The sequence below is a fragment of the Cryptomeria japonica genome, chromosome 1 (genome assembly GCF_030272615.1).
Source record: "Cryptomeria japonica chromosome 1, Sugi_1.0, whole genome shotgun sequence".
Lineage (NCBI taxonomy): Eukaryota > Viridiplantae > Streptophyta > Pinopsida > Cupressales > Cupressaceae > Cryptomeria > Cryptomeria japonica.
This window is the reverse complement of record NC_081405.1, coordinates 318,641,177-318,659,141: the sequence shown is the minus strand read 5'-3', so window position 1 is coordinate 318,659,141 and position 17,965 is coordinate 318,641,177. Positions and strand designations below refer to the sequence as shown.

Genomic DNA, 17,965 nt, shown 5'->3' with positions numbered 1-17,965 from the left:
TCAAAAACAAATGGATCCTACTTTGAATAAAGCATGGGTATGAAAAGTCTAATGCCAGCAAGGATATATAAAGGGGCCCACACACCAAAAGGGAATGCTTCATTTAAAAATAAGATTAATCACATTTAACACCAACTAAAGGTAAAAGGTAGCCGCATTCCATTCAAAGCATAATTGGTGGTCAAGAGGTAAAATAATAATAATGATAATAAAAAAAAACATTACTAAGTAGATTGGCTGTCATAAGGAAAAGCGCTCACCAGAATAGAAACAATAAAATATTTATAAGAAATATAAGTCGGCCTAGTAACGTTACAGTGAAAGATGAAGACCTTTAACACTAAAACACCTATATAAAGAGGGATTTCGATTTCATTTAGTCATCATCCAAAACAATTTCCAGCTCTGATCTTAGACACAGCGAATTTCATTTGGAGACAGCGATTTTTGGACAATTATCTTGATCACTTAAAAAAGGCAATTTTGGAATTGGGTAGCTTAATATCAAGTTGAAGACATTCTTTGATCCATTTGAAGGCGGATAAGGGGCATCATTCTATAAAAATTCACATAGCATCCGACTTGAAAATAACTTGGAAATCAGAGATGCAGGCTTAATTCACAAATTAGACCTAAAATCTTATTTTCATATCTGAGAATTACGAAGTGTTAAATATTATGATAATCTTTTGATTTAAAATGTATTTCGTTTTTCAGGTTTGATGTGATAGGGAAGGATATCCCACAGCTACAAATATACAAGGAAGCTGCTCAAAAGGGAAGATTTCATAATATCATACAAGGCAAGGAAGCAAATTGCACTACATAACGAACACCCCAATATTCATCAAGTGCTCATGATACGGAAGGAATTTTACAACCTTGAATTCCCTTTGGGAATCCAAGAATCAAAAGTCAATTCATTGAGGAGTTAACTCACACCAAGTGTATCATTCATCAAGTAAATCATGAATAAGGAAAGATCAACCATCATCATCACTGCTGAAGCTTGAGATGTCGAGTATCAAGAGACATCAATACTTGCTTGTAATGTTGAGTATCAAATCTACCAAGTACAAGTGCAAATTGAGGTGGCATCTCAGTCACTACTCACCCAATCAGAAGGTTCATGTCCGTATACAATGCACCTGACTCATCATATGGGGGCACAAACTCCAATGTACCTACCCCCACTATCTATTGGTCAAATATTCGGGAGAAGACATGTGTCCAAATATTGTAATTATTTCATTGGCTAAGAAGAGTTTGTTGTAACAAACCCTAATTAGGGTTTTCATTTTGTAATCTCAGCCATTGATCTCAAACTGATCTGAGCCTTTCAATTGTGATGAGCTCTCTATATAAGGCTCAAACTTCTCATTTGTAAAGGGTTATAGTTAATAGTGAATAGCAGGTTAATAGTTAATAGATCAGTAGCTCAAGAATAGTTTAGTAGCAGATAGCAGCTAGAGTAGAATAGGAAGAGAAGGTAGAAATTGTTGCCAAATTTGTAAATAAACATCCTTTTCATTGAAGTTATGGTGGAATGTGTTGTTTCTTCTACAAGTGCATGGTTTCTCATTGAATCTTCATGTTAGATGATGAATAATCAGATGAATGAAAGGAATTGTGAATGATTAATGATGAAATTCATATATCCATACCACTAGCTATTTGCTGATTGTAAGTTTGCCTTGCGTGGTCAACTGGAATTCTTAACGAGCTTAACTTCAATTGCTACTCACCTCATTCATATGCATCGTCTTGATGGTGTCTATGCCGTTGGTAGTGATTTGAACATCATTTTGCTCTCCTTAGAAGATCGCAGTAGCTTTGTGGAGTTGTTCCTTGATGGCGAAGTGGAGCGTAGTTGAATTTCACTCAATCATTCATTGTCTCTTGCATTCTTAGGAGTAGTGTAGTCTTCCTTAACCCTTCTCTTTCGCTCTTTTTTTATTCTCCACACAAGTAGATAGAATCAGAGTTCCAACAATTCAAGCATTCATGTACAATGCAAGGCCCCTTGGAGTAACAACAATCACAATGACCAACTATGCTTATCCACAAGTCGTGACCCGACATTAAGAACCTTGGAGTTATCTCAAGTGATCCTTGTGCGAATCTTCAGCATTTGAGAGACTTTGAGCAAGAGAGGATAAGATATTTTTGGGTAATTTATTCTGTGTTCTCATGTGCCTAAAAAAAACAACAATAGAATTGGTGCTAGAGGGAGGGCTAAACATTGATTTGTATATCAAAGAGCTTTTTGTCCAAGTTGAGGCATAACAAGTGGAGAGTCATCAAGTGGAGAAGCTACCTCAAGTTTTTTTAGACTCGCATTCTCCTCTTCACGCTCAACAGAATTGGTGCTAGAAGGAGGGCATGATCACAATGAATTCCTGAACAGCTGAACTCCAGATCATATCAATTCATATTTGTGAGGAGTAATCTTATAGCCTTTTTCAGTCTCCTCCATGCTCAACAAAATTAGGAGGGCATGACTATGAATATATGCTTGAACAATCAAAGAAGGTGATCGTTGGATCGTCAATTGGACTTGCAAGGAAAGGAAACATTTCCCACAACTGGAACTGGTTGAACTATCAAGTCAGATTTGAGATTTGCAAGATCTCTTTATTCCAAAAAATCCAAAAAAAGTGAAAAACCAAAAAATCCAAAAAAAAAAAAATTCAGAAAATCCAAAAAAAAGAAATGTTTCTCAATGGAGCAAAAAAAGTTTCATGATGAGCAACAAGTTGATATTCCTCAACTTTGGTGGAGATTGAATGTGCAACTATACCCACAGAGATTGTCCAAGATTGCAGTACCAGGGAAGTGTAGAATCCACGAGACTATTCAACATGATGAAATGCATTGCTTGACATACCTATCAAGGATGGAATTGGCAGCGCAAGGAAAGATCTTCTTTTGGGATGTCCCCAAGCCAGAAGCAGAAGAAGGGAATTTCAGTGTCCCAGAGAGCAATGATCCTCTTTCAAGCTTCTTATGGATGATTGAAAATCAGCTTGTCCTAAATGGTGAAATGTGCTTAGAAAGCATATTACTACCATTGTGGTGTAGGATTCATAATGCACACCACTCCGAATTTATTTGCTCATTATGCAAAATGGCTATTAATCAAGTCATATATCGGTTTGGATTGCTAGCCTTATCCGAGGAAGAGTGTATTGTGAATAGATCTTGGAGTGCACACCTTGCAACCGAATTCAGAAGAACATATGAACAGAGCAATGCTACATCACCCAATAGTGAAGAGAGCCAGTTGCAAGCCGATAACACCAATCAACTTGATGATCAATGTATTGTAGAGGAAAGCTCTCTATACCTTGCACTTGAAGAAGAGTACAATGGAATGAAATTTGAAGAAACAATGGAGAATGTTCAAATAGAGACAAGTGTTGAGCAAGCAACCAAGGAAGAGATGATTCAACAACCTTTCAAGAACGAGAGTTCCTTGATGAATTTTCATACCTCCTACAAAAGGAGATGCTTGAGAATGAAGTGCAAGAGATTTCAGGGGTTCTTGGAGAGGAGGACAATCAAATTGAAATGCATTCTATTTAGCTAGCCTTGACCCAATAATGCATCATAGGCCTTCTTTAAATAGATGACTACAAAATTCAAGATAAATGGTTGACTGCAAATAATTACCTTTTTCACCATGAAAAATCCTAGTACCTTTTACCTAAGTTGTTGGGTTTGCCTGTTTGAGGCCCCTAACATGAACTGGGTTCGTGTGGGTCCCAGTTCGTGTTGGGTCTGTGCTTGGTTCGGTTAGGGTTCACCCGAGGGGCCTTGGGGTCCCTGTGGGTTTGTGGTCACAAACTACCACGACCCCACAGGGAACCCAGCGCCCCTGGGGTGAACCATGGAAGAACTCGGGTGAACCCAAGCGACCAGTTGGGCTAAGTTACATCAAAGTGATTTTTAAACTTTAAAAATTTAATTTTTTTTGCTTTCTTAAATATTTCTTTAAATTTATATTTATAGATATATATATACATATATATATATGTATATACGTATACATATACATGTACATATATACATATATACATATATACATATACATATACATATACATATACGTATACGTATACGTACACACACACACACACACACACACATATACACGAACGAACCCAAAAGGCAAATTTTTATTGCCCGAACCGACGTACCAAGTTTGCGTTCTTGAATTGGCTCCTGAACCCGAACCGGTAACTTAGCCTTTTACCATACTATTTTTCTCCTACCAACTTGAAGGTTGGTGGTTTGTGAATTTCTTGATGTTCGTCCAAGTCTCATTTGGAAGGATGTCCACACTTGATTCATTGTCAACAATGTTTTTAGTAAGTTTATTCCTAGTATCTCCATGTGCACAACTATATTTCATTAGGCTAAGCTCATTGTTCGGAGCATAGGGTCAATTATTGATCACTTGAGAGAAGAGGTTCGATTATGGGTTCAGGTTTTTGCTTCATATGATCTTCCTCAACCAACATTATGTAACATTCCCATTTTTATGCATTATTGTTCTATGAGCTTTTGGCCAGTTTTTTTAGTTTTCCTGTGAGCTTCTGGGTGTGCTTGGGAGAACTCTATTCTTCTTGGAGGATGTAGGTTTAGCATTTTTTGGATTTCTATTGGTGGTATTGAGCTTAGGTGGCATTAGGGATTGTTGTCATGCTTTTAGATGCATTTTCAGGCTTCTGGTGTGTTCTCCAAACTTTTTGGAGAGCACATCTATTTTTATTAACTAACCTAGTTGGCTACAATCATCATCATTCATCTTCAATATCATCTCAATGTGATTAGAGTTTGTTTCTGAGTCAATTTCAATAGTTTCTGCAACTTGGGTGAGTTATTGAATAATTAACTAATATTTCACTAATGTTGTCTAATGTCGAGAAATAATAAAAGGACAACTTAGTGTAATAGCCCGCTGGAAAAACGTTGGCTGTCTAGCTGAGGGGCCTTTGCACATGAAATATCATTATTATGTCAAAAAGGTTAATTTTGAGGGAAAAAGGATTATTATAATTTCTAGTTGCTTATTTTTTCTCCAAAAGCTATTAAAAGGAGGTTGAGGGGTCTCATTTGCATATGCTGAATATTACATATTTTGTTATGCTATTGGATTGAACTTGCATGTTCTTCCTAAATTGTTTGAGGATGAAAACCCTCATTTGATTCGTAGTTTCAGATTTGACTTTTGAGAGATAATCCCGAGCTAGTTGGAGTAGTTCTATTCAAGGGACACCAATGTGCAAAACGAAGTTTCAGATTTGGGGTTTTAGAATGAAGGTATTTGATGTGTTTTGATTTTGGAGATCCTTTGGAGTTTGGTTTTCAGTTTGCAGAGATTGTTTGAAGATTTGAGTTTAGGCAATTGGAAGAGATAATTAACTCGCTGGACCCCTTCCATCCAGTCCTGGGCATGCCATTGTGAAGGTAAGGGTTTGTCAAGTTGATGTTGCTTATTGTTCAACACTTTTCCTTGTCATAGAAACCATGCAGGTAATAAAGTACAAAATTTCTAGTATTGGAGGTCGTTCCCTGTTTCATTGCAGGCCATATAGGGTTCCTATAAGGCATGGTGTGGGTATTCTAGGCTGAAGAGCCTAGTTGCGTGGAACTTTTCTACCATTTATGGTGGTGCCTACACTTTGGTTACCATTCTAAGGTCTTCTTGCATCGGACAAGCTGAATTTGGTCGAGTTTCAATTTTATTGAAGTCGGTTCCCTGTTTTCAGCACCATAGTCAGCCATGTGCATGACCGAAATCATTTTTTGACTTCTATAGTATATGGCCAGCAAGTTTCATTGGTATTTGGTGTTGATTTCAAGTATATTTTCTGATAATACTCAAAGAAACTTGAAGGAGAGAGGATTGCAAGTATATTCTTTGATAATCTCTTTGCACAAAAAACTACAAAGGTCATCAAGATGACCTTGAAACTTCAATTTAAATTTTTGATTAATTTTAAATTTTTTTTTTTTAAAGTATTTAATTTCATTATAAATTTGTAACTTTAATTTGTTTATATTTGTAGGTGTCAAAGCCCTTGGAAATAGTTCTTCACTTGGTAGATGGGGATCAAAACCCAATGGGGTACATTTATGAGGCAATGGGTAGGGCCAAAGAGTCCATCCAAAACTATTTACAAGGATAGACTTAAATTTGATTCCATTTAGGAGATCATTAATTGGAGGTGGAACAATCAACACCAACCCATTCATGTAGTAGGGTACTTCGTCAACCTTGATTTTTCCGATCAAAACAGATTCACAAATCCTAATGGTTAGATTATGGAGGGCCTCACAACATGCATTGAGTGGATGACAACCAAGGTTGAGGTGAGAGACCTCATTGTTCAAGAATTGCAAAATCATGACTGTTAGGGGTAAGCTATTTTCTTCAGCACTAGCTATCCAAGGAAGAACGAGTCAGTCACCGACTAACAAAAATTGGAGTCTTCACATCACATGCATCTTATAAGCTACAAATTTCAAATTTCAGATTATTGATAAAATATGTTTCGTTTACTAACACTCTTGAATATCTTATTTTTTAGGTTTTTGGTGGGTAGATTAGGGTGTGAATACCCCAAATGTTCAAAGATTAACCCTTTGCATTTTGTGTCAACCTTGTAGTCTAAGTTGTTGGTTTGGGTATGGATGTGGGTACCAAAACTTGGTACTATGGTATGCCAAATTTTTTTCTTGGGTACAAGTATGGGAATAAATATATAAATATATTCAAAATTATTAATTATAATAACAGTGATACTCATAATTGCCAATAAATAGACTATAACAAATATGTTCTAAATGAGTTGTGTGGGTGTTTTGGTTTCTAGTAGCATAGGTGCCATTTGAATATTGCTTTTTTTTCATGCTCTTTCTTCTTATACGTTTATTTTTATTGTCTATTAAAGGTAATGAAATAACCTCAGGAAATGTAGAGGGGGTTTGATATGGTAGCTGCCATAAGCATAAGATTTTTTTCACATAGGGATTTCCCTACTACACATGCAATGGTTGCAAATCATTTAGATCCAACATCAGATGTAATTTCTAATCATACCCTGATTTTATATTACACAAAGATTGTGTTGTTTAGTTTGATGAGTACGTCCATCCCTTTTTTACCCAACACCCATTTAAATTTTTACTCTAAGGCTCATTTGTGACACCACTACGACGGCTACAGAAAGACATTTATGCTTTTGGAAATGGCAACACTCACACAACGGTACCCATGGTGTACCCATAAGTGTACCGGGACTATACTAGTTTCGATATTGAACTGGTATGCATACTCGGGCAATTTGTGTCATACCTGATAACATCGCTTGTAGTGCATCTTGTTGTGAGCACAACTAAAGTTTGTTTGAGGCCATTCACACAAAGAAGTGGAATAAGTTATTGAAAAATGCTTCAATGACCATGTCTTTGTACAATACAACCTTTAGCTTCACACAAGAAAGGTAATGGACAGATCAAAAGAGATCATTGATTTGGATGACATTGATCCTTATAGTGATTGAACAAGGTAGGATGAGGAGCCCCCCGTTATTTACTGTAGACGAGATTCTTGATTTTGAGAGGTGGCCAACGAAGTATGTGGCTGCAATAGGAGGAGCTATTGGATTGTTAGTGGATGGCATTGATGAGGTAGTGGAGTCATTGCCATCTATTGGCAGGATGGAATGCGAGTTGGAGCCATAGCCACAACCTTCTATACTGAATGAGAAGTTGTAACAGAGTGCAAGGATTAGAACCTCTTCCCAAGTTTTCACTAGATTTTGGAAGAGGAAGATGTAAAATGTTGTAACGTGCAATTTATGATCTCAGATGATGAAATTTATAGACAATCATTATAAATTTATAAGCTAACTATTGAATTAGGATTCCACATGATGCAGCAATTTTGTGCTCAATTTGTATTCAAATTAATCAAATTTAATAGAAAACACTTTGTACTCATCTATGGAGTCATTGGATACATTTTATCATTGAATTTTGCAATAAAATGTGTTTTAAAAGAAATTTAAGCAATTTATTACGTTTTTGATTTTTTCTTACATCACAAATTTTGGTCGAGTTAGGGACTGCCAACTATGGGGAGAAGTATGAATTCAAATTGAAGAAATTGAAAATAATATTCCTGCATGAATCAAATTTATAAATTCCCCTCTCTGTCTATAAAATAGCAATTAGGTACTTCAAAAGTATTTGAGTCCTTGCTAGAAATTGAACATTTATTTAGTAATACTTTTTAATCAATTATGAAATGAGAATATAGTAAATAGTTGGTAATACTATGTAAATAACTCGGGAGACCTAACAATTCATTTATTTTTCTGTTTGCATCCAACTTTTTGACTGTATGCTGCTGATCCTATACCACCAGATTCCAACAATATATAAATAATAACAGTAATAGCAATAAACACAATGAATACTAAACAATCAGATGTTCTCATATATGTAGCGCCTTAATAATACAGGGGGACTAAAATCAACATGCTTTCTTTGATGTAGACTTGCTTTTTAAATGACAGTACATACAGTTATTTGGTTATACAATTGTCAACAGCTAAACACAAGAAGTTACATCACTATCAAATGTCAACAAAATATAATGGGTTCGCTGTAAGAAAAAAAAATATTATAATTCCTACTAAAGAAACTAGAGATGTTTGTATAAGAGGATTTATAGCAATAGCTGTGTTGTACTCTTCTGGCTTTATTAGAATATTAATATTCCATTTTATTATGCAACGGAGGGTGCTCTCCATGATGAAAATTCTGGTTCCTTAGAATAAACAGAAAACTGAATTATTTTATATGCAGGTGGGACATTTGCTCTTTATTCTCTACTATGCCGGCATGCCAAAGTTAACACAATCCCAAATCAGCATCGAAAAGATAAAGAATTGACTACCTATAGCCAATGTGAAATTGAAGGTAAATCAGTAGCTGCAAGAACAAAACATTGGTTGGAGGAAAAAAGCTATCGCCAGAATGCATTATTGATCTTGGTTCTTTTGGGAACCTGCATGGTAATTGGTGATGGCATCCTAACGCCTGCTATTTCAGGTATGAATACTGGCCAGTGTTCTCTGAGTATTTATAAGTACACACCTCTCTTATGTATGGATTTGCCCCAGTTTCTGACTATCTACACTTGGATTGCACATGGTCTTCATGTTTAATAAATTAATAGAGCTCAGCTTTATGTTTTGTCAATGATGGTTCATAAAAAACTCAATCACTATTATTAACATTTAAGAAATACGATAGTTTATATTTTACATTGACAATTCTGATAATCCGTGACTCATATATTTTCATAAATATTGAGAGTATTGCAGCTAGTACTCATACAATTGCAAAACTTGGTGATGTGGTGCAAGAAAGGGTAGATCCCACACATCATCGATGGATTGAATTCATTATCTTTTTAATCTGAGAGGCAGATGCTTGCAACGCTTTTCCTAAAGACATTTAGGACAATAAAATTCACAGAATATACTTACCTTGAACCCAAATGATCAAGTTCTGAAGTCTTGTTAATCATGGAATTTGAGAAAATAGGTATTAAACAGATAACATGGATCAAACTTTTAAGTAGCCTAATTGCTTCAAACTGAGATCCTGCTCGTCTTCTTTTCTATGAGAAACATGTATAACCATTGTAAAGATAAAGTTCTTCCCAAAATAATAACTGTCAAATATACAGCCAAATTCAGCAACCATAAACATGTATGTTCAAGATTGATGCTCTTTTAGAGTATTCCTAAAACAAATAATTCTAAGATCTTGAAAGTGGATATGACAATTGATGGTTTTGTTTTGCATACAAATTGCAAATGAAAAAAACAGAATAGATGCATAATTTCAAGAATGAATCCTGACTCAAGGCATTTCTTAATTGAACAATATAATACCATACGATTTCTTGACTTAGCTCTGAAACAGTCTTTTCCTATCTTATCATATACAGTCGAGACTATAGCATAGCCTCATAGATAATTTAATTTTGGATTTTCATACAGTGAATGGAAGGATTAAATGAAAAGTGAGTGTAATAATAAAATTATATAGTAAATATGTGAGATGTTTCTAAGATATGTTGGTAGTGTCACCTTAAACATGCTAATATGCAAAGTTGCAAACCTAGTATTGATAATCAATTTTGCTGGTTACTTAAACTCGATATTCCAATACAAATACTTGTAGTACAAAATAAGAATAACAAATCATCTACAAAGTTTGCACAAGGATATAACAATTGATGCTTCATTTCAAAGGTAGTATCCATTTACACCAATAAGCAGTGCTGGATGACATGTGAGTCAGTGTACCTTCCCTAACTATGCAAGTACTATTTGAAGGACCAGTAATTGTTGGTTAGGTCACGACCACTGGGTTGATTAATTATATGATATATCCATTTGATAGCTTACCACCTTTGGATGATAATTAAAACCAGTGTTCTGTGGCGATGCATCAACCCCAAAACTAGAAGTTCCCTTGTCACACCCTTACCACCGTTTTCAAGAGCAGATTGTCTAAAGATGTATTCTGTACAGAGGAAAGCCAGGGGACCCCACAATAGACAATACAACATATTGATGCTTTTTTAATTGCAATTAAGCTCTGCAATTTTCCTTTTTGAAAATGTTTTTGAGTTTCTGCTGGCGAGTTTCTAAAAACAGAGAAGAAAATACATAAAAAGCTTCAAGATTAACAGTATATAACCATATATGTCTTCAATTCTGCAGCTTTCATCATTTACACTGGTCAGATTTCCCAGATTCACTATTAGTTATCTGAAGAATGAAAATTTGGTAAAAAATAATAAATATTTGGTGTTGGAGAAGACATAGGAACCATGGGGAAGATTTATATCTATAATCATATAATATAATACACACACACAGACATGTATTTATGTACGACTATTTATATATATTTGTACCATTGAACATCATCCCCAAATTTTGATTCATAGTCACGTTGGCCCAAAATCTGTCCCTGCATTCCCTTATCCCTATTTTGAATCTCCATGGAACATAGATTAAAACAACAGAATAAGTCAACCTCACATGTATTTCCATAAAATAAAATTATATTATCTACATTATTTCCCTACTCTTTACCCCCCTACAAAAAAAAAGAAGTAAAGTTGGAGTCTGTTGATGTGTTTTTTATGCACTTCATACACAATGTATTTTATCCTCTCTTGAACAAAGACCTCTTGGATGCTAAACTATGTGATCAAACGAGACAACTCCAATGTTTTGATAGTCTTGACGTGTGGATAACTCAACGGTTTTATACTAGCTTGCTAGTTCGGGTTCGGGCACTGGTTTGGGTTCGAAGAACCGGTATGGCCAAATTTTGAAAAGGGGTTTGGGTTCGTTAGTACAAAAACATGTAAATTATATATATATATATATATATTTTTGGGTAAGTGCTATCAAGTATGGGGATAGCGCCCTATATTGAAATTCCAAAAGATTACATAAAGTATTGACTAAAAAAACCATAGACCAATCCTAAATAACTTAACCACTACTAGCTGCCTCGCAGGGCTTGTAGAATAAGAGAAGTGCATTCACCAACATGGAGGACATTGTTAGCCAACTATTCCGACAGCCACCAATCCTCAGCTTGGGTAACACGCCTGAAGGGATCCATATTGCCGTTCAGAACAGCACAACGAAATACTTCCCATGCATTCTCATTGAAAACTGGCATCTTATCCCGCTCTTCCATCTTTGCTAGAAAATTTTCCATAGCACGATTATGCCTTTCGTTGTCCGAATCCTCCTCCTCCGCAGACGAACCTTCTTCCGAGCTATCAGATGGCAAGTAATTTTCCATCTGGAAGTAAACTTTTAATATGCTCAATCTCTGGTCAGATGGCAGACTTAAGACACAGTTAGCCATTGCATCCACCAGGAGAGGATTAACAAACCCGCAGAGAAGTTCGACCATCTTTTCTCTCGACTCCAAAACATCCACCACCGGGATAAGTGTAGCTTCCAGGACCTTAGAGTCACACCAGTGCCTTTGGTGATTGAGGGCCACACCCACTAGTCCCTCCATGGCATCATAGGCCGCGTCCACTGTGAAAAACAAGTACTGCAACTGCCCTCTCAGGTCCTCTTCACAGTTAACACACGAGACATCACCAAAGAAGGCCATTATCCACAATCCCTACTCAGGAAAGGAAAACACAGGTATGGCAGTATTCAAAGAACGGATACATAAATAGTTGTGGACATCCTCTTTCTAGGAGCTTCCTACACATTCCTCGATGAGATTTGTAGAATCTATCGTGAACCAAAAGATCGGAAAATGTCAGTGAAGATTTCAAATCCACTATTTACTTGATCCACCTGTCTATAGCATCCGCAACCATTAGGGTGCACTGATCAAGAACAGATCCCGCTTACCAAAAGTGTCCTAGCACGCTGCCAAACTGTGAGCCCTTCGGAGAGCTTTACTGACCGAAGTCTGCTTTGATTAGATCTCGGACTGGTTCTGGGACCGATTGTATGTCGAAAGTGACAGTACCTTGAGGGATGTCAGCCCCCAAATTGGCAACACAATTTGCCACCCGATTGCCTTCTCTAAATGTGTGAATTATTTCATAATGGATGATATCGTTGAGGAGCTGAGATATGCAAGGGACCCATTTGTTTAAGTTCCTACTCCCAAAGTCCCTTTTGATAATCCCTTGAATAATAACTAAAGAGTCCCCTTCAATGACGATCTTGGACAATTTATTGGTAACGCATAAGTTAAGGCCTTCCAAGAGGGCCCGAATTTCTGCTTCGTTATTGGTGGCCACACCCAATGCCCCATAACAACCCAATAATAACTTGCCAATACTATTACGAATAACGACCCCAAAGCCAGAATCCCCAGGATTTCCTCTGCATGCGCCATCAAAATTTAGCTTCAGCCACCCCTCAGGGGGAGCCTTCCATCTGATATGTTTTTTGATACCTTTCTTTTTTGAGAGTTTTGGCATCTGGGAGGGGGTGACCAGGGACCAATTTTCCTCCATTTTCCTATCCCAATTAGTAAAGTGATGAATCTGCATTCTTTGCTTCCCGATGATTAGTTCCTCTATGGACACTTTGATAAGGTCGATGAGTCTGTCCACTGGGAGGCATTTATCTTTAAAAATCCTCCTATTCCTTTCCTTCCATAAGTGCCATGCTATCATTGATGGGCCTGTAATCTATCGCTCCACATAGAAGATCTATTCACAGGCCATGAAACGAGGAAATCCTTCAATTTCAAATTCCTAACTGTAGTGAAGCTAATTTTTTCTAAAAACCAATTCCAACAAGATACTGCCATTGGGCAGGTATAGAGTAGATGATCTACTGACTCTTCCCCATTCAAACATAAGACACATATGCTTGGACCCGCAATGCTAATTGATTTGAGCCTTTCCCCTGTAAGGATTCGGTTATGAAGGGCGATCCATAGAAAGGCGCCGGCTTTGGGTAGGAGTCTATTGTGCCAGCAAAGTTTAGACGGCCAATCAGTGAACGGGCCTATTGTCCTTTGGACCTTATATCCCAACTTCACACAATACTCCCCAGACTTCGAGCCGCACCAGAAAATGCTATCTTCTACATTGGACATAGGGATATTTCTTCTGCTAAGGATGGATCTTAGCTGTTCGCAAAGAACAGGGCTTCCAAATTCCACCTGTTTCCACTTTCGAATATTACTATTTGTGTGGACTGGATCAAAATAGTCCTCAACATAGGAACCGTACCTGTCTTTTATTAAATTAATCCAATCTTGCTCCAAAATCAATTCGTTTAACGCAGGTTCACCCTCCCAAGAATCATCCCAAAATTTTGCTCTGTTTCCTCGACCAATGTGCCAAGAGATGTGGTCAGTTATCACTGATCTACACTCCCATAGAAAGTTCCAAGTTGCAGAACCTCTATCTGCGTTAGCCACAGTAAGGATTCTATTCGGCTGATCCGTATCAAGATACTTCTTTTGAAAGATTTTGCACCATAGTTTTTGGGGTTCCCGATACATCTTCCAAGAGAGTTTTGCTCCAAGGGCAATGTTTTGTAGATCCATCTTCCTTAAGCCAGCCCCCCCCGATTCTTTATTATAACACATTGTTTCCCAATTGATAAGGGGGATTCTACTAATATCTTTAGCCCCTTCCCACACAAATTTTCTCAACATATTATCTAAATTCTTCCCAACCGCCTGTGGCAGTCTAAAGCAAGACATGCTGTAGATAGGGATAGCCGACAAAACTGATCGGATCATAGTGAGACGCCCAGCCTGAGATACCATCTGCTCTTCCATTGTGATGATTTTGCCGCACAGGATTGTTTCACATCCTCCCACATATGTGTTTGACGACAACCCTTATCAATTTTAATGCCCAAATAGCTCATGGGAAGTACCTCTATCTTGATCCCCAAAATACCCGAAATACATGTCTGCATTTGTCTGCTAGTATTAAAGAAAAAGAGTTGTGACTTATCCCTGTTCATTACTTGACCTGAAATTTCTGAATACTGATTCAACGTTTCTAATATGCATCTAGCTTCTGCCACCGAGGCTTCCCCAAAGACCATCGTATCATTTGCAAATTGCGAATGTGTGATGGTAGGCAGCTGATCATGGATGCAGACACCCTTCCATGTCCCCTGTGAATGATTTTTCTGAATTAATCTTCCTAAAACTTTTGCCATGATGATGAAAATCGATGGGGAGAGGGGATCGCCTTGCCTAAGACCATTCGTGGCAGGAAAAAAACCACAAATGCCCCCATTAATCAGCAGGGAAAAATTAACCGAAGATATACAAAACTTAATACAGGCTATCCATTGGGGAGGAAAACCAAATTTTTCCAGTACACGGATCAGGAACTCCCATACCACTTTGTCATAAGCTTTTTCCACATCCAATTTAACTACTATTCCTCCAATCTTATCTTTATGCAAGGTATGAATGACTACAGAGACTAGGATAATGCTGTCGGCTATCTCCCTGTTCGGAGTGAAACCATTCTGATGTTCCGAGATCAACTTTGGTAGTAAAACTTTGAGCCTTTCTGCCATAGCTTTGGAAATAATCTTGTACAGAGTGTTGTAGAGAGATATCAGTCGAAAATCCTTCATGGTAGTACACTCTGCTTTCTTAGGAATAAGACATATCAGAGTGTGGTTAATCTCTTTGACAAATTTGCCGCTCTTCCTAAAATCTTCAATCACTCTCCAAATGTCAACCCCCATAAAGTCCCAGCATTTTTGAAAAAATTCCGCATTTAAACCATCCGAGCCAGGCGATTTGGTTGGGTGTAATGCAAAGGTGGCTGCTTTTACCTCTTCTAAGGTGAAAGGAGCCATTAAAATCTTCCCATCTGCGACTGATACACCGGGTGTATAATGTCATCTAATGCAGGGAAGGAGGATGGCTCATCCTTCTTACTTTCTCCCAATAGCCACCTGAAGTAGTCAAGAGCCACTTGTTCTATTTCTTTAGGAGTATGAACCCAAGAATTATTCCTGTCTTGGATCGAACTGATTCTGTTAGCGCATTTTCTTGCCTTTACAGAGGCATGAAAGAATTTGGTGTTCATATCTCCCTTAGCTACCCAATTCTCCCTGGCCTTGTCCCTCCAATATTGTTCTTCTCTCCGCAGAATCTCAGAGTACTAAGCCTTGAGGGACTTTTCAGCCTCGAACTCCACATTTGTCATGCCTTGGGCCATAACAACTGCGTTAACTGCTTCTAATTCTCCTTCAATCCGAGCTTTTTCAGCGAAAACATTTTTGAAGGAGGAGCTATTCCACACCTTTAATCTTCTTTTGAGGAATTGTAATCTTTTGGTAAATTTGAAGCTGGGGGAACTAGAGAAAACATTACTTTCACACCACCAATTTTTAATGTGACTAAGAAGTGTTGGATCCAGCCACCACATACTCAGAAACTTGAAGTAATTTTTATGCCTTTCCATGTCTTGTCCAATGTTAAGTGATATAGGATAATGATCTGACCCACTATGGGGTTCGATAACAGAATCGATAGAATGATGACTTAACATCCACCATTCCCCAAGGAAGAACCTGTCCAATCTTTCAACAATGTTCGCAAAGTCCCGCCTTCTGTTATTCCAAGTAAAAGTACCATTCTTAGGGATGATATCAACCACATTGCAATTGGTAACAAATTCTCTGAAGTCTTCCGCCACCTTCGAGGGTAGCTTTAAACCACCCCGTTTATCCTCAGCACAAAGGATTGCATTGAAATCCCCAACCAAGACAACTTTCCCAAGATCCAGATTAAGGGTCAACTCTGACACCTCAGACCACACCTTACGCTTATCTTCAGTTTTGATTGGACCATAGATATTAAACAACGGAAAGCATATATTTGACTTTTTACATTTGATAGAACATGCTGTCCAAAAATCATGGGAAGCGATACTACTTATCTCGATGAGAGAGGGGTTCCACATGATCCCAAGCCCCCCAGTCGAGCCACGTTCCTCCTGAAAAATTCCATCCCAAAAATAGCAATTTTTTTTAAATTCCAGAGCTTTCTCTGGATTTAACTTAGTTTCCTGTAACAAGAAAATGTCAGATGCTAGCTTGGTCATGGTTCTTTTGACCAAGCGTCTCTTGTCAGGGGTTGCTAAACCCCTGACATTCCAGGAAGAAATCCTCATCGTTCTCCAAGGGAAGGTTTCCCTCCCTTGGATACTTTAAGGTAATCCATAACACTGACGATTCCTTTTTCATGAGCTCTTTGTTCTCTGATAACTTTGTGACTTCTGCGCCCCTTTGAACCCTTGACTCTACGTTTGCAGATTGACTGATGCATCTAGGATCCACAATATCCAAATCATCCAAATTTTCAAGTTCATCATCCGGCTAGGACGAATCAGATTCTTCCTCAGAAAGCCTATCCTCCTTATTGTCATTCTGCATAGGCGGAGGGGGAGGGATACCAAATCTATATTTGGAGTGGTGTTATTGGTAGGGACTTCTTCAGAAGTACCGAGATCATGGGATGAGTCCTTTGGGAGCAGATTAGTATTGGCATCAATCGGATCATTCCGTGGGGGCAAATCAGAGATCGTAGGAGGCAAATGGTTCCAAGCTTTATCCGATTTATTGAAAGGCTTTTTGAAAGCTCTCCTGACAAACATCCCACATCTCCCAACAGGGTGTCGCCTACTCCCACATCTGGAGCATGAAACAACCTCTGTTTCGATCTCCACCTGTTGAACCCAACACCCTTCATTTGTTATAATGGAAAAAGAAGACAGAATCTCTTTGACCGCCGCAATTTTCATTTTGGCATAGGTATATAGATCTGTGTCAATGATCGCTTCATCAATTTCCAACAGAGTACCCAAAGTTCGACCAATGCGATCTAAACAAGGGTTACTCCAATATTCAGAGGGGAGATTGTATAGACGGACCCATACAGGTTTGTCATATATTGCCAACTTAGTAGGTTCGAAATTAGGGTACCAGGGCTGTAGGTAAAATGGATGGCTATCCAAGATCCAGTTTTGAGAACAGAGTATCCTGTCTCTTTCCTTTGCCTCCGCAAAGACTGCAATGAAGAAACTTTTCGGAAGGAACTTAATGACAACATGTTTACCCCAATGCTCATCCGCCCAAGACCTAATTATACTCCGGGGAAATTTAGGGCCAACAACTCTCCCGATGATTGCATGGTTTTCAAAGATAGCGCAATCCTCAGCTACTTCCTTTGATAAATACACTTAACACAGCTTAGGGTTTCGGAGACTATAATTGGGTATCTGGCCTAAGGATTGATCCCTGACGGAAATGCCTTCCCAGAACTCCTCATGTTCGGAGATAACATTTTCTTCCCAATTCACATCGCACACTTT

At 37.9% G+C, this 17,965-nt stretch overlaps 1 protein-coding gene across 5 annotated transcripts in view; it reads left to right on the top strand.

Annotated features, from left to right (window-relative positions):
* The window catches only part of LOC131070622 (putative potassium transporter 12), a 128,645-nt gene that overhangs the window by 70,039 nt on the left and 40,641 nt on the right, over positions 1-17,965 (top strand). For all 5 annotated transcript variants that reach the window (XM_058006209.2, XM_058006210.2, XM_058006206.2 and 2 more), the window contains one exon: positions 8,881-9,126. In XM_058006209.2, coding sequence (XP_057862192.2) covers positions 8,881-9,126 — 246 coding nt within the window. The remainder of the gene's footprint in view (positions 1-8,880; positions 9,127-17,965) is intronic.